Source organism: Podarcis vaucheri (genome assembly GCF_965113315.1).
Source record: "Podarcis vaucheri genome assembly, chromosome: 3".
NCBI lineage: Eukaryota > Metazoa > Chordata > Lepidosauria > Squamata > Lacertidae > Podarcis > Podarcis vaucheri.
This window is the reverse complement of record NC_138761.1, coordinates 39654320-39677855: the sequence shown is the minus strand read 5'-3', so window position 1 is coordinate 39677855 and position 23536 is coordinate 39654320. Positions and strand designations below refer to the sequence as shown.

Here is a 23536-nt window from a genome sequence, read left to right as displayed (position 1 = left end):
AGATAGTAAAATATACCTGTGTTTTTGTTTCCTTGTTTTTTTAATGGCAAGAAGCTGAGGTTCCCCTAGATTATGAGGCCCTAGGTTGCAGCCTGTTTGACCTGTATGTAAATCTGGCCCTGCCTGCAACATGTGGAGGACCACATTTCTCCATCCTTGACCTGGGCCAGTTGAAAGACTGGATGCAGCCAATGCGGTTAAAAAGCAGAACTCTTTCCTAAGGTGTATACTAACTGCAGTTATCAAAGGCAAAGAAGAAGGGTAGTATCTCAGTCACAGAGTACGTGTATCTGTCCCAAGTTCAATTTCCAGCATCTCCAGGTAGGGCTGGGAAAAGACTTCTGTCTGGAACCCTGGGGAGCTGTTTCCAGTCAGTATAGACCGGGCATGGGCAAACTTGGCCCTCCAGATGCTTTGGGACTACAATTCCCATCATCCCTGACCACTGATCCTGTTAGCTAGGGATCATGGGAGTTGTAGTCACAAAACATCTGGAGGGCCGAGTTTGCCTATGCCTGGTATAGACAACATTGAGCTAGATGGATTGATGGTCTGGTGCAGTATAAGGCAACTTCATATTTTCCTAACAACATGAAGAACTGATGGATTCAAGGTTGCATTGATTTGTCAACAAATGATCCTTCTGTTTGCCAAAAACTCTAGAGTGGATTGTAAAATTTTTTAAAAATGGCTACAAATGGCGCAAAAAGGCAGGATCAATTATCTTGCCATACAGAGACCTCAGTGGATGTATTAAAAGGCTTAGCATGGCCTAGAGATATTGCTCTTACTTGGCTTCAGATGTGTGCTCCAATGTTTGTAAAATTTCAAGGAATCAATGTCATCTTCAGTCCTGAGACAGATAGCCTTTGGAAAGGTACGGAGGCCTAGGAAGACCTGGGACCCAGCAGCCATTGCAGCCATCCTGCTGCAGAGATCCTGGCTAATCAGCAGTTTGAAAGAATGAGTTGAGTCACCCACGCTACCTCGCCTAAACTTCTTCCTGCGCACCACAGTTTCAGAACAAGGGACATGATGAAACTCTAACGACAAGAATAGACTCTAATTGGGATGCCGGTTTCTTACAGGGATGTCAAAAGCTTTGCAAGTGGATTCTGGGCTAAGGAAATAATGTTCAATAGCGATGACTGCCCATACGACAGGCTAGCTAAACAGCAACCAATTAAACAGTGTCTAAAAAAGATGGGATTCAACCAGGCAGCCTGCTTATAAAGCACAACCAAAGGGTGAACAGGGAGAAGCACTACCAATGATGGCTTTCACTATGAAATTACGACAAGAGGTAGCAATTACATTTGAACCTTCTAAGAAAAAAAACACCCAGCAAGACATGAGGTAACACTAGCTGTGTATAGTAAATATTGTTTTTCCTAGACTAGAAAGCAGTAAGACAGAGTCATTATTGCTTACAATATGCTTATACATTGTTGATGTCCTGCATAGTCTCTTGTCAAATTTGCAAAACCTTGCTTGACCAGACCACACCAAGACCCCCCAAAAATAAGTGGGGTAGGAAGGATTTTTTGCACTAAGGGCAACAGCATACTTTAGTTAAGTAACGAAGTCTAGAAATATTATGATCTCTACACATCTTTGAATAAAGAGAGCTCCAGTTCCTCTCAGGTTGCCCAGTGTACAAATGAGCAAATCCATCTGCTGACCGTCTACGTCACTTTCATATGTATTCACCCATAAGGCTATCCCATCACTGTATTAAAAAACAAAACCCTGCATGAATACTGATGTATTTTAAAATGTATATTCTCTCAACCAATGTATTTGCAAACATTTCTCACAAAATGTATTTTATAGGTAGACTATTTGTCTGTCTAACCCAATGCAATAGGGAAGGGGAAACCTGTGTCCTTCCAGATGTTGATGGACTATGACTCCCATCATTCCTAGCCATTAGCTGTTCTAGCTGGGGCTGATGTGAACTGGAGTCCAAAATCATCCAGAAAGCCAAATGGTTCTTAGCCCTCCCTTCCCTACTGACTACTTTGACCAGCAGCATTTCTCAAGGGCCTCAGGCAGAGATCCTTCACATATCTGCTGCCTGATCCTTTAAAATAGAGCTGCTGGGGATTGAACCTGGGACTTTTTGCAAAGCATGTGCTCTACCACTGCACTTGGACTTTTTCTTTACCATAACAAGGGCTTAGCAAATGTCAGCTGCGCTGAGCACTCACCAGCTGATGGTGCAGCAAGTTGGCACGTGTAATATGAAAGGAAGAGAAAACCGCAAGTAACACCAGCACTTTAAATATCCCTGCAAGACATTTAAACACAAACAGCCTCCTGGCCAATCTAGGGCAATTTTACAAATATCATTTCATATAAAACATGGAACCACTATTTGCTCAAGGGCAAATAAACATGGGCCGTTTCATATGTCACAAGCAGCCAAATGCACTTTGACAATGTACAGCCTTCCTCAGTGGTTAACTAAGGTCTTAATGATCCCATGCAGATGAAGCAATAGGCAGAGCACTATCAAGAATTGTACTTGCAGGAAAACATGGTCTCTGACAAAACAATTTACAGTATCCAGACTATGCCTGCCTTGGTGAGCTGAAGAATGCCATCAATTCTCAGTCATGAGGTAAAGCCCCAGGACAGGACGGAATCCCAACAGAAGTGCTGAAAGCCGGCCTCAATTCCTCCCTCGTGACACACTTTCTCTTGAAGTGTTAGAAGCATCCATGCCACCATATGTGCATTGTGACCCTCTATAATAACAAAGGTGGCTGCCATGATTATAACAACTACCATGGAATCTCTCTGCTGAGTACTGTGGGGAAAGCCTTCGTCCGAATAGTTCTCAACAGTTTACAGCCACTCACTGACAGGCCTATCCCAAGTCACAATGCAGCTTTAGAGATCATAGGTCAACAGTCAACATGATTTTCTCACTGCGCCAGCTGCAGAAGAAATGCTGAGAGCAGAGGTGCCTTCATGGACCTGATGAAGGTCACTGAAAAAGGACTTTTCACATAGCACAACAAGATAGGATGCCCAACAAAGCTCCACAATGTGATCGTGTAAGGTGGTGGTCTCTCCCTCCTTAGAGGTTTTTAAACAGAGGATGGGTGATAATGTGTCAGGGATTGTTTAGTTGTGATTCCTTCATTTACAGAGTTTGGAATGGGTGAGAGTTGGGTCCTTTCCAACTCTACAATTCTATGATCATGCTGCCCTCAAATGCACACCCCACCATAGACACAAATTCCATACACACTGACATAAGATGTTTTCTATTTCTTGGATGTTACCTATCCCAACTTGCTGGTTGTTTCTTTATGGTAGGTATGGGGAACCTGTTGCCCAGCAAATGTTGTTGAACCAACTCCCATCAGCCTCAGCCAGCACGCCAATGGTCAGTGATGATAGGAGTTACTGGCAGTGCAAACTCCCCCAACTCGAGTCGATACCTTTGCTTTCAGGTATTATTTCATGAACTAGCAATTGAGCACTATCAACCACTGGGAGAAGCTGCTATCTGGGTTCAACTTAAGAATGAAAGAAAATTAGGCATTTTCTTATTTTCCTTTTGCACTTTAAGATGAATTGGCAGGAAGGAGAATGTTAAGAGATAAGCATAAACATGGCTTGACACACTTGCAAAGAGAGTAAAGAACAAAGTTCTGATCTGGGATGGGGCCTTGTCAGTTCTATGATTTTACTTGTTCAAATTCTATTTCAATTAGTTTATTTTGCTTCTGAGATGAGTTTACCAAAGCACGTTATGCTGAAGGCAGATTTCAATCCCTAGTGCTAGCAGGCAAGCAGAAGGGTATGCTCTCTGCCTACTATTGACACTGAGGTCTTTCTCATCTGATTTATTCATGGCAAGTAAGCAGGAAAGAGAATCAGGCCTTGTGGGGTTTCAGAAGACATGGTTCTGGCGATGGAGGAACAGCTTCTCACTGCTTTAGAAAGTTCTTCCAACACTTGGCATTTTCTTTTCACGAGGGACAGCCCATGTCTTTCTCTGTTGCCATATACCCTTAGCAGCTTCAGCTCTTCATGTTTCACAGACCTAAATGCATTTATAAAATGCAGACAGGAGCCAGATTTAATGGCTGCCAGCACTAGAAATCTGTGCGTTTATGTGAATTGTTCTTTCTCATGCTGATTCGGGCATCCAAAAGCACTGAAGGCACAGATGAGACATTATTTATGTGCAGGCTGTTTTGTGCAAAATGTGACTCACGCAAAGCTGCAGTGCAAGTCAACGGCAAAGCAGCGGCTGGCTAGATTTCAGACCAGGAGAGATTACATTGCTGATGTGCACCGGGAAACTGATCGTGTAGAACATTCAGTCATTCAAATCAAGACTTGCACTATGTGTATCAGCTGCTGATGTGTAATTTGTTATTACGTTAACCACGTGGAGATATTTTTTAAACGAAGCAATCTGTAAGTTTTGTTAAACAGAAATCAATAAATTTGTGATGTTTGCTTCAACACCACAACACTTTCCTGGCATCTATAAACCCATGTACTGAAAACAAAGGTATTTGGGATCTGGATTTAACATACTGGGAAATTTTATTGAAGGGTTGGATAGATAGATATAAATTAATAAACATTTTCTAGGCAAATGAGAAATGTACATTTTTTGAAATTTAGATTCCTAATAAACCAATCCAAAGTATGTGTCAAAGATCACAACTTAAAACTCTTTCAAGGGGCATAATGTAGGGATGTGAGAAACTTTCCCTATGATTTCTATAGATACTTATATGTTCCCAAAGTGACATGTGTTTGGAGGCATTTATGCACAAATGTAGATTTGTAAGCCCCCTCTCCAGTCAAGTACAGCTTACATGCTAGTTTGTACTGTATTATTTATCACCTGTTTTTTATTCCAAGTGCTGGCCAGCATGCTATTGTAAAAACTGAAAGGCTTTTTCTTCAAAAGGTGATTGTGCTTTTGTTCTTCATTTTATGCAATTACCGTATTTTTCGCCCTATAGGATGCACTTTTCCCCCTCCAAAAATGAAGGAGAAATGTGTGTGCGTCCTATGGGGCGAATGCAGGCTTTCGCTGAAGCCTGGAGAGCCCCAACGCCAGCCCCACAAGGTCGGGGGACAGAGGGAGGCGGAACGCCGCCATCCTGCTGTCTCCTGAAGTGGTTTGGAGGCTGGCGGCGGGGAGACCCCGCCGCCAGCCCCGCAAGCTCCGGGGACAGTGGGGAGGCGCAGCGCGTCTCTCCGCTGTCCCCGGACCTGATCTGAAGGCGAGCGGCGGGGAGAAGAGCGCTTCTCCCTGCTGCTGGCCTCACAAGCTCCGGGGACAGCTGGGAGGCGCAGCACATCTCCCCGCTATCCCTGGACCTGATCTGAAGGCGGGTGGCGGGGAGAAGAGCGCTTCTTCCCGCTGCCTGCCCCGCAAGCTCCGGGGACAGCTGGGAGGCGCAGCGCGTCTCTCCGCTGTCCCCGGACCTGATCTGAAGGCGGGTGGCGGGGAGAAGAGCACTTTTCCCCACTGCCAGCCCCACAAGTGCCTGGGGGAAAAATAATTCCCCCCCTTTATTTCCCCCCCAAAAAAACTTGATGCGTCCTATGGGCCAGTGCGTCCTATGGGGCGAAAAATACGGTACACTAATTGCATAACATCTCATGCAACACTGTTTTTTGTTTGCTTTGCATTTCCCCCATTGCTCTACTATAACTGTTGAGAAACCAATAGCTTTAAATAGGAATAGTAATTTGTTTCCGGAAGTGTAAACCTCCCCCAGCTATTTGTTTTGTATATTCTCTGGACCCCATGGAAGTGACTTGTTCAGGGTGCTTTTTTGTAACCTTGATATTATGAGTTACTCTCGTACGTCAGTGCACTTATTTTCACCTAGCAAATATTGTTTGCATATTGAATTTGAAATGCAAAGCATTGAGCATGGGGGAAAGAGATTGAATCAATACAACATTCTGAGAGATGGTGACGAGTTTGCTCAGTTGAATTGGGAAGAGGAAGCAAATATGGGGTTCAGTTAGAGAATCCTGGGGTCAGGAATGACATCAGTGGACACTGTAGTAATAACTTCTCTTCTACAGAGATCAGCTAGGAAGAATTGGTGTTCAGAATCAGTTTGTCAATTTTCTTTTGCTTAGGATACCCTAGAGAAAAGAAAATCCTTTGAAAGATGAGCTTTCTCTTAAAGTAAGGGACCACTGTGCGGATACCTTGCCATAAGCTGAACTATTTCCATACTTCCTACTGTGGATTTTGCAGTGCCCTCATTCAAAAGGGAAACAACAGCAGCAAAGCAAAACCCTCCCTTCAATGGACTAGATTTGAATGGCTGAATCTCTGTTCCCCTAGGCCCCACTGTTAATGGAGCGAACATGATAGGGGCACCAGAGAAAAGTTCATCTCCAAAATGCTGCCTACGTAAAGCTTTGATCTGATTTCTTTGCAAGCTGCCAAACAAACCTCCCTCTCCCAGCCTCTGATCACAGTGCAGTTTTGTGAGAAGAAAAACATTCACTCTGTGATGGAAACCTCCCTGGGGTTGACGAAGAAGCTTGATTTGCTAGCCTGAAATTGTGCCACACTGAAGGCTTCTGTGCAGAGTTTATTGTTTCCTCTGGGCTTCATGTGAGGTCTAATCTGGGAAAGGAATCCAGAAGGACATGCCCAGTGGCCAGGGATGGCTGATTTGGCTTAGATATGAAACCAGCTTCTCTGGGATGCTTCGCAGAGTGTTCTGATCTAACTCCTCATATCCACAAAGGTGGGCGGTGAAGCCTCTCACAAACAACCCTGCATTTTTCGCTGCATGCTCACGGTCTCAGGATGAGATATGTCAGGAGATAATGACTGTGGGTTTTAATGAAATGTTCTGTCCAATTATGTACCCTCTCATCCACTGGAAGAGGATGATTAATGACAAGTTTCCAGGGTGAACAGCCTCACTTGCAAATATAAAATCTGCTTACTGTGGCCAAGCACACAGGTGAGCTTGAAATTCATGTGCTCGCATTCTACAAACTCTAGTGGTAGCAAAAATGTGATGATCTTTATTTCATTTATTTGTTTATTACAAGTGAGGCACATTCTCCTGTTCAACGGCTACTCCCTGAACATTTGTGTGGGCTTTATTTTCCAGGAATACATTGCTATTGTTAATATTAAAGGATTTTCCTTACAGAGGAGAAGGAAACTCCCATTTCCTTCGGCCGGGCAGTCAGGACATTCTAGCACATTCTTGGCCACAGAGAAGTCGCTTTTTCTCTCACCCACCTCACAGACACACAAAATCAGCTGCCCATCCTCATTAGGCTCAGGGAACAGCAGTTTATAGCTTCTCCGAGAAGCCAAATTGGTGCTGTCATGAATTACTGTAACTGCTTGTTCTACACACTTCAATAATGTCTTTCATTAGGGGATGATAAGAAAGCAGTATGTATTATATTAGCATATGTTTCCCCCATGTAAGAGAAGACCAGGCCTAATCTTCAGTTTGTCAAGAAGGAAGTGCAAGTGAATATTTGCCAGAAGGCCATCTGAGCCCCAAGATGCAGAAGGAGAGCAGGAGATAAACTCATGTGCTCTTGAAGCAAGCAGAGTACTGAAAGTGCACACATACCATTTAAATGGCAAAGCCCATCAACTTGGGAGAGGAGTTGGCCCCCTCAAATATTTAATGGGTGAGGGCGAAGGGACCTAGGCCCCTTGGAGTTGGCTCCTATGCCTGATGTCATAATGAGGTCAGGTGATTTACAGGTGGACATGTTTCATACCTGTCCAAGGTGGTCTGTGGCTAGTGGGAGAGGTAAGAATCTCGTCTTCCATCTGGGCTTTGTTTGTTTTCTACCTCTGTCGTACTACCATTAACACCAGAGTGGGGTAACAGAGGAGCAGAAAGGACACATCAGAGTGGGCAGGGAGAATCTCTTGTGACTGACAGGTTAAGCTTGTAATCAGAAGGAATGATTTTAGCCAGAAGTGAATCCCTTTGACTTCTTCTCACTACAAAATAAACTTTAAATATGACCAGTGCAAAAGCCTCTGGACCTATTTGCCTGCAATTTGGCATGTTTCTTACCCTGGGGCACATCTTTTATGTCTGCAATTTTCAGACCAACTGCCCACAAAACACTAAGGAATATTAAGCTGTTTCTTTTTTACCCACTGTAAAACTGTAACGTCTGTCCTTGTAAGAAAAACACTGCAGCTATCTTGAGGACTCACTTCCTCAGAATGGACAACCTTTGCTCTCAAATGTCATTCAATCCCTCTCGCGCAAAAAGGTCATAGACATTTTCTTATTCTTCCTTTTCTCCTTTAAAAATCAAACATTAAAGTCACCCTGAAAAAAAGCTGCTGGGACTATTTGCCTGTAATTTGGAAGTCTTTATGCACTCTGAAGGGGCCAGTATGACTGCAAATTTCATCCACTTCTGTCAAAAGGGCTTAGCAGATCAGCAGTTAGAGCGAGTCCCCTTTCAGTATTATCAGCTTCTTGGAATGCCAAATTATAGGGTGGGCTACAGTCAAGACGGCCCATATATTTTACTTTCTTGCTGAAGCTCTGCAACTGACTTACACCCCAAAGAGTAGGTCCTACTGACAACTGATAATAAGCAGATTGTTACTTGTGGGCATCAAGCAACATTTTAGAGCTCTGCCCATTTTACTGCTGCTGAAATATTCCTTGTTTTATGCACTTCAGCTAGAAATTTACACTGAAAGAAACAGTAACATATTTGGAGATATTTCAAACCTGGGTAATCTGGTAACATTCATGTAGACTGCCAGATAGCCCTCATTTTAAGAGAGTCCCCCTGTATTAAAGGCTTGTCTTCATTCCCGTATGTCACAATCCTATCAAACATAATAGATGCTTTCAATTTCCATACTTCACATTTCGATAAACCACCGTGGCCAATCCTGTTTTCATATATTCTGATACCTAAGTTCCCCTACTCTTGAAATATTGAACTGACAACACTATGATCATGAGATGCACAGGATTTATTTGCATGCCATCTCAGAGTGGCCAGGGGGTGGGGGGAGGGATCCAATTCTATTCATTTTGACCAAGGTAGCTCCTTCAAGTACAGTGGTACCTCGGGTTAAGCACTTAATTCGTTCCTGAGGTCCGTACTTAACCTGAAACTGTTCTTAACCTGAAGCACCACTTTAGCTAATGGGGCCTTCTGCTACTGCCGTGCTGCCGGAGCATGATTTCTGTTCTCATCCTGAAGCAAAGTTCTTAACCTGAGGTAATATTTCTGGGTTAGCGGAGTCTGTAACCTGAAGCGTATGTAACCCGAGGTACCACTGTAATGAGATTTGGTGTTTGTACCATAGGAGTTTATTAGGGCTACTTCATATGTTATCTAGATCTATGATAATCAGGACTTTTGCTTATGAAGAGGGCCAGCCTGGAAGGTTTTGCCGCCTGAGGCAAAACGAAAAATGCCACTTCTCAGTACCAGTAGCTCCTCATTCACAGCCCCCCTCCAACTTGGCTCCAGCTGCCTCCACATCCCTCTCAGCAGCACATTGCTTGCATTCTGGTCTCAGCTCATCTGGGCCCTCCAGCACTGTCTTCCTATAATTTACTTTATAACGGGACAAGCATTGTGGCATTTGTGATGCTTTGAGCTGGCCACCATAGAGCTGGTGTGCTTGAGTATGGTGGTGGCAGGGGGGGCTGTGGAGGAGGCAGTAGATTTGGCCACACTGCCACTGCCCTATTGTCCCTGTTGATCCTGCTGCCTGAGGCAGGCAGGCCATGCTTGCGAAGTACATACAACGGTTGTCTCATTCTGTACAGAACCAGACTAGAGGAACTTGGGAGTGATCTTCGGCCTTAAAACCTCTGAAAATCCCAGTTATCTGCCAGTAAAGTCTAGCTCAATATGAGCACAAGCAATGAACCTCAAAATAACTCTGTTATGGACACAGGTCTGTCATAGCAGTCCCATGTGGTGCTGTTTCCTTGGTGATCATGGAGTCATGCAGACAGCATGTAATCCCCTTGAGCTGACAAAATGTTAACCTATTTGTTTGCAAAGCAAATTCAATCACCTGAGTCTTTCCCAAGGAGCATTTCAGGTTTTTCATTGCCCTCAGGCAAAAAACTAAAAAACTAAAAAAAACACACACCACCACCTTGGCTTCAGTGGCAGCAATTTCCACAGTTTTTTGCCTGAAGCTATGTCTGTGTTGGGAGAAAATATGGGGGACTGATTCATTTTCCTGCTTGAAGAGCCAAACACTCCTACATCAGGCACACGCCCCACTCTGAGAAGCATTCCCATCTTCTGTGGGTTTATAGTAAAAAAATTTTTTTTAGTAATTCCTGGTATATCAAGGCATATAAAAATAACCTCTCGTTAATGAAAACAGTGTGTCTTCTATTTCTAAGCGTTGAGCCATCTAAGCATGAACTCTAGCTCACACACTTGACTTTGTGATTCTTGTAGATATTGATGAAAGAACTTGTAGATATGGATGAAAGAATCTGCCATTTTGAGTTCTCTCGGTTTCTCATTTTTCCAATTTTAAATTCAGTTCTCCACATTTCAGCAGCAATTTGCATATTTTTTTTAAAAAAGAAATATCCTCATGAACATCCTTCAACATTGTAATGTGATTTTTTCCTACTAAGTACATTTTATATATCAATATTTATATATTTATGGAAGAGCCACAACTCAGTGGCAGTGCACATGCTTTGAAAGTAAATGGTCCCAGCTTTAATCCCTGACATCTTTCAGTTTGGCCAAATAAGGCATCTGTCTGAAACTCTGGAAAGCCAGTAACAGCCAATGCAGACAGTTAAATGGACCAGTAAAAGGCAGCTTATTATGTTCATCTATGTTCCAAAATATAGGTCCACTTGTTTCAAATGAAGTGGGGAAGAGGGAAAACAACACAACTAGTTTGGTGCATTTCAGTTATGTGGATTTATTTTTTGGAACAGCGATGGCTGCTCTTTTAGGGTGAAGGGGGCACTGCCACCCCAACATCAGGTTGTCTTCAGCCAGCCTTCACCTGCACACTTGTGTACTTGCAACTAGTCCATGGGGTGGCACTTTCTGTCAGCTTCCTTCTCCTCCACTTCAGTATTGCCCTTGTATGACTCAGTCAGAGGAAGAGGGAGATAAGACTGGATTAAGTTGGTTCTGCCTGTGACTGTCATTGGCTCTCTGCCTTCTGCCCTACCACTCACAATGGGAACCAGCCATCACCAACCATGAGATATGGTTAAATGATGGCATTTCCCCATAGACCAGAGGCAGATGCTGTTGGACTGTTTATTGTTTCTTCAATTTATATTCTGCCCTTTCCCCACCAGGAGCCCAGGACTCCAGCTCCCATCATCCCTGGTCTGGCTAACAACATGTGCAGGGCACCACGTTGACTACCCCTGCCATTGACATTCAGATTAAATGGCAATGAGGGAGAACAAAGCTGAGGAATATCAAAGGAAACAAGGAAAAGAAAAGAAGACTCTTAAAAACAGCAGGAGAGCAAAAGGGCGTTAGAAAACTTGCAGTGTTTTGACATGGACAGTGGCTTTTCCATAATTGAATATGTCACTTTTAAAGCAATGTACAATATTAGTGAATATTCAATATTATTCATTGCAGCCAATCCACAGTCCACAATATGGTGCCACATAAGCCACTTTCATAGGGTGTTGCTGCATGCCACAAAATATTTATGAATGTTAACTTCAAAATATGTTCCCTTACAATCTTTTTCACACTGACATGTACATATTTTCTGTTGGACTCAGGCAATGTCTCACTTCCAAAAGACTTTAGGGAACAGATAGGGCATGCTTACAAAGTTGGGCTGACATGGGCAAGCTGTACTGTAGCATTCAAAAACACAGGGCTTGTTATTTATTTATTTCTAATATTTATGTGCAAAGCCCTCCCAAGGTGACTCACACAAACAATTAAAAACATAAAATGCAATTAAAGCAATCCAAAAGTGATTACGACACTAAAAGCAGCACCCTAAAAACGATACGCAGCACAGCACAGCAATTCAGATAAAACCAATTAAAAACAAAAACAGGAACAGTTTAACCAATTCAATATCCATCCCAATATCTTAGTTAAAAGAAGATTGAAACACATAAGTTTTTATGGTCTGTTTAAAATCTAATATAGATTGGAGCTGGGCTAGACACATATGCCTTGTAGGGCAGTTTCACAGATACGTGGGGATGCTGGAGAAATTTGATTTTCCTGAATCTGGATGTAAACTTACCTGATCTGCACCCGCTAAAGGAAAATGCAGATCAGAACATAATTATGCACATCATGGAATTTCTCAATTAAGTTATTGGCTCAAAATTTACAACAAAATGTCTTAAAAATGCATACTTGAGGATAAAACATATTTAGAAATGCATACAGAGATGAAATGGGTAAATACTGTAAACATTTTCATGTTGATATTTTTAAAATGATGATGATGATGATAATAAGAATTTATTTTATTTATACCCCGCCCTCCCTGGCCAAAACTCAGAGCTGCTAACATCTTGTGGAAGCAGGATGGAACAGTTGAACGAACACATGCAAAATTGACATGTACTGGAAACAAACTGTGCCATCCATCCTTGCAAATGTGGGACCATCACAGAAAAGGCCCCGTCTCTAGTGCTTGCTAACCTAATAGAACTTGATGGCAGACGGTAAGCAGGGCCTCCAAGGCTGATCTTTACAGGCCCAGTCAGGTTTCTACGGAAACAGGCAGGCCTTCAAATAACCTATTCACAAGTGATTAAAGTACTAGCACTTTAAATTGGGTGTAGAAACAAACTGGCCCTACAGAGGTGAGCCCACAAGCTTTGTGGAGGTCACACTCTGTGTAAGTTGACGTTTCTGAGCCATCTTTAAAAGGCAGCCCCACACAGAGTGCATGTAAACATAAGCAACACATTCAATACAGAGTAGCACCCTATATGAACAGTTAGAAAACAAGGAGTATATACCTATTAAATACACATTAATGTCCCTTTCAAAATAAACACAGGGCAAATTTTGACCAATATGAAAGAATACATTTTAATGTCTTTCACTGGCCACTCAGCCACTGCTCTAATTATCGCTGGTACATCTCTGTTGACACCAGCCTTGTCCCACGCAAGTCCCAACAGCTCTGTTGTCTCACACCTCCCTATGTGGCCAGCCTGGACCCCCACTGTCTCAGGCCTCATTAACGCTAGACTGTTTGTCTGATGAGGCAAACAGCAGCCAGCACCAGACCCCCAGACCTGTTTTGTAGGCAGCAGGGAATGTTTATCAAATATGGAGGGGATGAAACGGCAAAAGCAAAGCGAATCGCTCGCCTCCCTCCTGCTCCCAAAATCACTCTGGTGTCTCTCTCATTAAAGACACACCAGGTCGTCTAGTAGAAATTAATCTGAAATGGCAATCTGGTTCAGCGAGGGGCCCCCCAAATGGAGACATTTCTAGTTTTAATAAAGTGGAGATATTCAGTTTATACTCCAGCCTGGTGCGGCTCTGAGGGACATCTTAATGGGATAAACAGAATCCTTGCCAACTTGGGAGGCACATCAGGAATGCATATATCCAGCCTTACCACAGTTCTAGTACCTTTTGCTACCTTTTCCTGCCACAGCCTCAGGTCACAGATGGGTTCTGTCTATTGAGTGTACAGTGATTCCGCCCTGTCCCTTCCATTGCAGCAGCCAGCTTAGCTTGCTCTTTATTCACTTTGCCTCGACCTGAAAACAGCAGAAAGCTTCCCATTTCCTTTTCAAACAGATCTCCAGCAAGGCATAGCACCCTCAGAGAGAAAGAAGTGTCTCAAAAGCTTGTTCGGGTTTTCAACTCCCCCTTTTATTTTAAGCATTGTATTTTCAATCAAGGTTTGGTTTTATTGGGATATTCAGAATCAGAGGGCTTTAAGAATTCTGCCAAGTGCTTTTTCTATGCTGAAGAGAACAAATGCAAATACCCCATGACCTGAGAAGCGCCAAAGAAAACCCCAAACCACCCAATGGCTGCAAGTCATGAGCTCTCACAAGCTAACAAGCATGGCCAGAATTTGGGCGAGATATTTCAAAGCAGGGTGCTGCAGGGGTTTAGCAGTTCTTCAGTGGAGTATGTTCTTCCCCCTCAATCAATACTGATCCCAGTGTGTGGTGAAAAAGGGCACACCATCATTTAGATTAGACATAATGCTCGAGGCTTTTCAAGGAGCTTGAACAACTACTTCAACCAGAGTATTATTTGTTTAATGCCCCTAGCTGTCAAAGTTGGCCTGTACACTCACCCAAGAAGTGGGATGGAAAAATCAACATTCAAGCCAATAACTGAGTTACCTGAAGAATTTGGACCAGCTAAATATTAAACAGATTAAATCCTTAGCTGTGACTAGTATATCAAAAGATGGAGTGGAGTATTGCCAAGCCTACATGGAACAGACATTATGTATGAGGGCACATAATGCAGGTTAATGAAAGAGAGGGCAATCCTAACCCTCAATGCTGATGGCAGTGGAGGGGCCAGAATGACACACTGACAAATCTTTGCTGGCCTCTGTCTGTGGAGAGGAGCACAGCTGTTGGAGGCTCTGCCACCCAGCTGTGCCCTAGCAGGCAGAGAGCTCCTGTCGGTGGCTCGATTCCTGGTGGTAACACGCAGAAAACCCCAAACAGGTGTTTCAGGGGCATTTTGTGGGTGGAGTGCTGGCGGCTTCGGATCTGGTGAATCCAAAGCCACATTGATCCATTGACATGGTCAAGGGCTGTGACAGCAAGGAGGCAGAAGATGCTACCACCTTCTGTCCTACCCTAGCTAACATGAGAAGAAGAAGGAGGAGAGGAGGAGGAGGAGCTTGGATTTGATATTCTGCTTTATCACTACCCGAAGGAGTTTCAAAGCGGCTAACATTCTCCTTTCCCTTTCTCCCCAGCAACAAACACTCTGTGAGGTGAGTGGGGCTGAGAGACTTCAAAGAAGTGTGACTGGCCCAAGGTCACCCAGCAGCTGCATGTGGAGGAGCGGATTACGAGTCTACTGCTCTTAACCACTACATCACACTGGCTCTCCATGAGCTGGGATGTGCTGTTCATTCGCTGCTCCACTCCTCCCCATCCCTAAGATAGGACAGCTCTCCTTTTGTGGTGTAGTGGTTAAGAGCGGTGGACTCGTAATCTGGTGAACCGGGTTCGCGTCTCCGCTCCTCCACATGCAGCTGCTGGGTGACCTTGGGCCAGTCACACTTCTGTGAAGTCTCTCAGCCCCACTCACCTCACAGAGTGTTTGTTGTGGGGGAGGAAGGGAAAGGAGAATGTTAGCCGCTTTGAGACTCCTGAAGGGGAGTGATAAAGCAGGATATCAAATCCAAACTCTTCTTCTCTTCTTCTTGTACTCACATTTAGGCTAGTGAAGAGGTTGCTATATTTCAAAGTGCATGCAGACAGTTTGAGTCAGACAGCTTTAATCATTGTGGGTCAGACATTTGTAGTAAAGAGTGAAACATTATGTATATGGTCTAAGAGAATCTTATGTCGTGACACGTCTAGATGCCACTGAAGACCTGCTAAACTGTTCCATGGAAGGACCACCTACCGCCAGCTGGAGGGAAGCAGTGGTTGAAGTCCAGCATGGTTGCAGCAGTACCAGGTGGTCTTCCAGACTCAGTGAGCTGGAGGAGGAAGTCACTTCCTCCTCCACTGGCTGCTGGAGATCACCCATGGTTGCAGCTAAGCATGGGCTAGCTAGGGTGGATGGTTTGGGAAGCAGACCAGAGGGAAAACTTCTTCCCTCTGGTCTGCTATCTGGCTATAAAAGCCAGTCAGGTCCCAGGTTGCAGATGTGAGTGGTTTGGTGGCGAATCGGCGGGGGGGCTTAACCTTAGTTAACCCTGCCAAATAATAAAACAAGCAGACAGGTTGAATTGATACTGGATATACACCCAATGCCTGTGGCAAAACTTTCTGACACCTGTAATCAATATAGTTGTGAGCTGTTTAATCCCAAAATGGTTGTACTGTGTTTATTGCAACTCCCCATGACTTGACCCTCTGCCTGCAGCTTCACTGAACCTGGCCCCACAAAGCGTAAAGGGGGCAAAAGCACGCCACAAAATTAACAATACAACTCTTATCACACACAGAGTTGCCACAGCTGACGGTGGAATCTTCAGTTTAGGATACCTGACAGCATATATGACAAGAGGTTTTAATTTAAGGAGTGAAATGAATCCTAGAAATGTTCACAAGATAGGTTCTCAATTTACTGCAATTCCAGATTAGCAGAGTACGTTTTCAACTGTTTCCCCTTAAAACAGCTTTCTCCTTTTATCTACAAAATATCAATGTAGTGACCCATAGTTATCTAGTTTTTAATTTTGATTGGTGTAAGGCTATCTCCAGTAAAGAGAATAAATGATCTATGATTGTTTTATGGTTGCATGTTCTACTATGGCTATGGCAATGGCAGCTTATGCCTACCTGAAGTAGAGGTTTGAAGCTATTCTAGTCACTGGCAATAATCATCCACATACCAACACACACTTGTCATTTACCCAGACAAATCTTCTATGTAAGCATTCTTCGAACTTTTTTTGTGCTTTTCCCAGTTGGATTCTCAAGCATCCTTATGTTCTTCCAGAAGAGAGGCACTCAGGGGATAAATAAAAACCGAGATCATGAAGAGGCAGTTTGTTACCTTACCACAAGAAAAAGAGAAATGAAACATAGAGAGTTCAAGGACTATGTTACAAGCACCTGCAACATGAAAGATGGTTATACTTTGAGAAATGGAAAGGGTTTCGTTCAGAAGGAAAAGGTCAGTAGTTCTGTTTTGGCCTTGTTGAGCTCATGGTGAGAGACCAGAGATGAAATGGAATGAAAAGAGCTATATTAGGAACAGTAAGGATTCACCAGTACCCAATACAGAATTACATTAATTTAGAAAATATACTACCTTCCTGCATCCCACCCTATCACTTGTGCTATCAAAGAATTCAGCAACATTACCTAGAAGCATCCCATTTGGGATCAGTTTAAGACAGGAGTAGCCAACATGGTAGGCCCTAGCTTGTTTTTGGGCTATAACTCCTCTCAGCCCAGCTAGCATGGCCGATGGTCAGAGACAATGAAAGTTATCACCCAACAACATCTGGAGGGCACTACATTGACTAACCTGACCTAAGAAATAGCTTTTAATATCAGGCAGAAATATAGAAATTTTCATCTGAATGATGGACTACAGGGCTTGATTTCCAAGGTGTAATCCATTAAGGTCCCATGAAGCAAATCAAAAAGCTTTACAGTTTCATAATGACGTCACCACAAAACATTTAAATCTCTTGACAGCTCACTGCAAGAAAAAGGTTGGTTTTTTTTTTAATGCTAAACAGTGGATTTTCCAGACAATTAAGTCCGCAATCCAAAACAGACTTACTAGGGAGAAAACGCCATTGAACATAGTGGTAAACCACTGTAATACTGGTGAGGAAAAGTGTATAAAGTGGCCGGAGTGTTAGAAATACAAATTTATCTTGTAAGAGATGAAGCAGCCGAAGGAATGTTGTCTGGCTTATGCAGAGCAGATAAAATATTATTGTAGCCTTGCAAATATGCATGACAAAAATCAAAAAAATTAAAAATAGCATAGTGGGACAAAGAGCAAGCAATATTAACAAGAAGAAGGATATGGACAAGCTGGAAGGTGTGCTGAGAAGGGCAACCAAGATGATCAAGGGTCTGGAAACCAAGTTTTATGAGGAACAGTTGAGGGAGCTGGGTATGTTTAGCCTGGAAAGAGGAGCCAGGATAGACATCTTGAAATATCTAAAGAGCTGCCACGTGGAAGATGGAGCAAGCTTGCTTTCTCTTGCTCCAGAAGCTAGGACTCAAACCAATGGATTCAAGTTACAAGAAAGGAGATTCTGACTAACCACCAGGAAGAACCTTCTGAAAGTAAGAACTGCTCAACAGCGGAATGGACTTCCCTCAGAAGGTTATGGACTCTCCTTTCCAACTCTACAATTCTATGATTCTATAAAGCACCTTTCTTACAATATGGTAATTTACTGAAGAACTTTGGAATGTACCAGAAAGCTTTGTATTGTCAAGCGTGGAGATAGAAGACTAAATTGGAGCAAGAATAAACTGTGATTCCGCCAAAGAAATAGGAATCATTGGAGGTTTTGCTGTAGAATAAGGTGCAGATAGAACACAAAGCAATATTTGGCCCAGCTATGGGTGAGAAAATGGAATTACATTTATGTTATTCACTACATCTATCCTGAATACTACCTCTTAGCTCCCTAAGTGGGATGGACTCTTTCTCAGCAAGAGGACTGCATCAAGATGTTGAACTTCATTTGTCTGGAGTCCCAATTCCAAGCTGCCCCAGTAAGGATGCAATCTTCTTTTATCTTCACACATTGTTAGTTGGAAATTGCAACAGCGAATTTCAACATATAGCAAAAGATGCTCTTTGACAAAGCACCTTCATTATAAGAGGCTCCCTTGTGTACTGTACTGCTAAAATTGTTATTATTTGTTAAGTACTGATGATGTGCTCTGCGCTGTATGAGAAACTAATATAGAGGCAGACCCTTCCCGGGAGACCAAGCTATTGGAAGAAAGGCACAAAGGATGATATTCTGTGTGAACCAGTGAATAGACATGCTCTGATCTTCTGAAATGGTTCTGCCTTGTACATATAGTAAATAATACTGTATTTCACTTCCAAGCATCAGCTTAACCTATTAAATGTCATGATGTGCTCTGGCTCCTTTAAAAGCACCAGCCTTAAAATCCATGCTTTAGTGAAGTTTTCATGATCCCCAGTAAATAAGTAAAAAAGAAAGGAAAAAATAAGGCTCTTTTTAGGGTGCCAAGGGCAGGGGGAACTTCTCAAACCCCCCATGAAATACCAGGAAAAAACATTGGAGAGGAATACTCAAGGATTTTATGTCTACACACTAATGTACAGACAACAGGGGTGATGGTGGAACAAGATGAGCTTGAACTCCTAGCAGAAGATAACTGACACTTGACAGGTATAACTGACACTTGACTAGCCAACTTCTATGGGCCAGAAAGTAACAATTGGAATATATTTACTTGCTCAAAGAAAGTAGATGCAACTAAAGGGGAAGTGGTGTTATATGCTAAAAAATCCATACAAGAGAAAGTTAAACAAGGTAGCCCTGTGGAGCCTACCTGGTTAAAAATAAACAGAAATAAATAAAAACAACACTGTGGTCAGAATACTACCGAGTGACGAAATATGGGGATGATGCTTTTCTGTAACAAATTACAGATGTTTAAGAAAAAACAAGAGATAATAGGAGTGAATAGTGATGTGCTGACACTAGAAAGATGGGATTGTATTTTATATAATAAATAACGGGGGACTTCAAGCTATCCTGATTATTTCCTAGAAGATGAACTCTGATAAACAAGGAATCTCCAACAAATGCCTAACATGTCATGGTGACAACTCTCTCTTTCAGGAGGTGAAGGAAGGAATAGGTTGTCCTTGACTTGATCTTAACAACATGGAAGTACCCAAACCTTTGCAGGAAAGTGACTATGTAATGTTGGAAGTGAAGATTTTTTGAAAAGCCAAAGGCAAGGGAAGCCAAAAGTGTACCTTGGATTTCAGGAAGGCTCATTTTGATATTGTTCTTTAACTATCTGAAGGGCTGGCACATAGAAGAGGGCAAAGACTTGTTTTCTGCTGTCACAGAGGGCAAGGCTTACATTGCAGGAGGGAAGATTTCAGTAGAACATTAAGATAAAGTATTTGACACAGCAATTCAGCAATTAACTAGAAGGGAGGTGGTTTTCTCTTACTGTACTGTCTTCAAACAGAGGCTGAGCAGCCATCTATGGAGATGCTCTACTTCTGGATTTTGTGCACTGAGCAGTAGGTTGCACTAGATTATTTGCAAGGCCCCCTCCATGATGCTAAGACTATAAGTAGGATTCCAATGGTGTCACACTGTAAATTTCCAATTTAGTATCAATCCACCTGCAATACAACCCAACCTAACATCTCACAGCATAGCTCCAAGAACACAAAGTTGCCCAATGCACCTGCTACCTTCGGCGATCAGTAACCCAGTTCTAGATGTCACACTTCCATAGGATGCTGTCCCTGCAGTTGTGGGCTCCAGCATATTTGATCATTGTATTTGCTGTGCTTCTATGTCAGTGGGGGCCTATCTTGTTTCACCACCTGAGATAAAACGGGAAAGTGCCATCCTTCTGCCAATGAAACCCCCTGCCCCCCTCCACTGAAGACCCCCTTTACCTAAGTCATACAGCAAGGTCCTAGGAGATCTCACAAGATTTCCATGACATTTCACTGGAAGCCACTTCTGCTGCTTCTCCACCACCAGTGGAGGAGATGGGGCTCCACAACCCAAGGCAGCTGCTGTCACATGTACATACTTTAGGATACATGGCAGCTAGGAATGTGCTACTAATAGTTTTCTGATGTCTAGGTCCAAAGTACATACCAAAAAACCTGGTCTCAAGAAGGAATTACGAAGAACTTCGGCTTGTTTGCATTTTAATGCAAAACTAAGGGCTTGTCCAGACTTCCGCTTATTTCATGCCTAGAAAGCATGGGTCTGAGAGGTGTTCCATTTGTCCTCTGCTTTCTAGGCACACGACCAAATGGTCTACCATTTGTCCTGTTGCTTTCCCTAGTGAAACCCGCTCTTTACTACTAAATCGGAGCAAACACTAATCTACATAAAATCCAACTGACCTCCAAAAGAGAGCGTTTTCCTGGGAGAAAGTGGCAGGGTAACTAATTCACTCTTCCCAAAACAATGCATGAATGGAAGTGCAGCTATCCTTCAAAATTCTCTGAATTTTGGGGTGACGTTCTTCAGCCCAACAAGGTGTATAAAAATGTATATAGTAGAGGAAAGTGAGCATAAAAATGCAGATGTTAATGAAAATAACGTACATAAACCCATTGTTTTAGGGGAAATTGCTTGCAAAAATGAATATATTAGAAACATGCACTCTAAAATGCTGTTAAGTTCTCACAAGGACTGGCATACTAATGCAGAAATGTGGAGAACTGGATTGGAAAAATGAGAAACTGAAGTTGACAGATCCATCCATCCCTAGCCACAGGTATCACAACATGTCAGTCAATAATACAAAAACGATCAATTTATTTTTTACTAAAATTCTAAGGATGCCAATAGCAATATCAGAATAAGCCTTAAAGGTCCATTGATTTCTTATAAATAGAAGTGTAGTATACGGTGAGATTGATTAAGTTCAAATGGTCAAAGGCAGACAAGTATAATGTGAAATATATGAATCCAATAGCTAGAAAAGATCTTAATGAAAGTTGCTATAACTTATGCTAGCAATTACCAGATAAGAATTTAGAAGTTAAATTTGAATTAATATGAACAAGGTTCCTAATTTAAAGATAAAGACCAAAACATATCCTACTTTGGTTTCATCAGACCCAAGGCCAAATACAATTAGAATGCAATGACTGGTTCCAATATTCAGATTTTAGCTGTATTTCTTCTTTGCCATGGAGTCAATTCATAGGCAAACCCCTACATTTTCGCATATTAAAGGCTAAACCACAAAACCTGTCCTAAATAAGCTGGGACTGGTTTCAGAAGCATGTCGCAGCAGCTCCTGAGGCAACTTATAACTGAGAGGTGAAAAACATTTCTAACATTAGTCGTCAAAAGTAGCCCTGTTTTTACCCTTTGTGCAACCAGTGCAATTTTGCATGCACAGCTGTATGTGTGAAAGCTCTGCCAGTACAGACAGCAACACTGCTTCTGTGAAGACTAAGGGGTGGAGCTACGTTATATGTCCCTGTTCCAATGTTATATAGCATGGGGGCATTCATACCAGAAGAGCACTGTGAACTTGGTGACATCCGTTTCTACCCTCATCTTGGAATTGGTCATATCTGAACTTACATGTGATCTTTATGAACACAGGTCAAACACCACTCCCTTTGAGGGCAAGTTAACTTGTCCAACAACAAAACTTAAAATAAGTACAGAATTATCTCCACTGACAAAGCCAAAGGCACAACCCCCAAACATAGATAACTCTTCTGAATTCTAAGATGGCTGTCTCACTGAGGCAAGAAATGCAATCCCAGTGACCACAAGGAGCAGTGAGGTATGTAGACAGCAGGCTCTGGTCCAGAGAGGCCCAGGCCACTTCCAAATTTTTAGGTGTGATAAAAATGAAATATGACGATACATGAAAATTTAAAAAAGGCTTTTCCCAGATCATGTCTCTTCTTTGCTTAAATTTGTAGCTCTAAACTGAAACTGTGTGTCACATTTTGGACTGATGCATCAAATGCCAAAATAAAATAAAATAAACAAGTGTCTGGATGTCTTTTTTTTAAATAGCAAATATGAAACAATCCAATTAAGCCCAGTTTCTTATATTTTACCCAAAGTCATTTCATTGGCTTTTATGCGTAGCAACTGTCTTATAGCCAAGAACTTTAGCTTGACTGAAAACAGAGATGATTCCCTGATTCACAAATCCATTCTTAGAATGCAACCCTCCCGGCACAAAACACTTTTCTATAGCTACAACGTATGGTACCATTTTCCCTCTCCTGGTAGTATCCTTTATTATTCCCTTTTATGCTCAATAGCCTTTTTGTTCCACACCTTGCTCCAGCAGAGTTTAATAACATTCCAGTATTATTATGACAACTTGATGAAGGCCTTTGTGAAATATGAACAGTCAATGACTTCCCCCTGCAATTCCAGCCTGGAGAGCCCTCCAATTTACAATCCTTTATTTGTTCAAAGTGAAGAGTCTGAAATTCCACTCATCTGAATTGTTAGCCTATGAAATCTACAGTGCTGGCTAACGACTACAAAATTTTCTTCCTATCAGAGCCATGTTCAAAGCACTGTGTCTGAGAATTCCAAGCAGACTTATTTTTTAAGCTCTCTATCATTGACAGCATCTATCTCGAAGTTGAGGGCCAAACCACACACCTGTCTTCTCTGCTCTGCAAAATGGGGAAAGAAGAGCCATGCCCTCAGTTCCAGTTTGTTTTGCAAACAGCAGTTCCCACTCTTTAAGTGAGGTGGTGCACTGATGTACTCTCAAACTAAAAAGAATAGAAATGGATTTTGGCACTTAAGATGGTGGTCTTACCTGACGGACATCTAGCCGGTAACTAAGGATGGGGTCAACAGCATCAGGCTCCTTCTGTGTCCACTGCAAAACATAGGAGTAGTTCTTGGATTGCTTTCTGGTAGGATTAGGGGTATCATAATAAAACTCGGGATTGTAAGCTTTAGCTGAGAAGTGGAAAGGGAGAAAAGGGAGAGAGAAAATGGGGAGGAAACTTGTTATAAAACTATGCAGTGAGGATCACAAGAATCCATGTCCCCAACTTATCAAATGTTCTGATATTCCATAGTCACGTGTGACCACACTGAGCTGGCTCTTATTTGCCTTAATTTCAACCATCTGAACTTCTGGGTGGTTGACATGGACTTGAA

At 42.5% G+C, this 23536-nt stretch overlaps 1 protein-coding gene across 5 annotated transcripts in view; it reads right to left on the bottom strand.

Annotated features, from left to right (window-relative positions):
- Positions 1–23536, bottom strand: part of MDGA1 (MAM domain containing glycosylphosphatidylinositol anchor 1) — a 252615-nt gene that overhangs the window by 73828 nt on the left and 155251 nt on the right. For all 5 annotated transcript variants that reach the window (XR_014217394.1, XR_014217395.1, XM_082214811.1 and 2 more), the window contains exon 10: positions 23187–23332. Coding sequence is in view for 3 of the 5 variants with exons in the window: in XM_082214811.1 (XP_082070937.1) it covers positions 23187–23332 (146 nt within the window). In the remaining 2 variants the exon portion in view is untranslated. The remainder of the gene's footprint in view (positions 1–23186; positions 23333–23536) is intronic.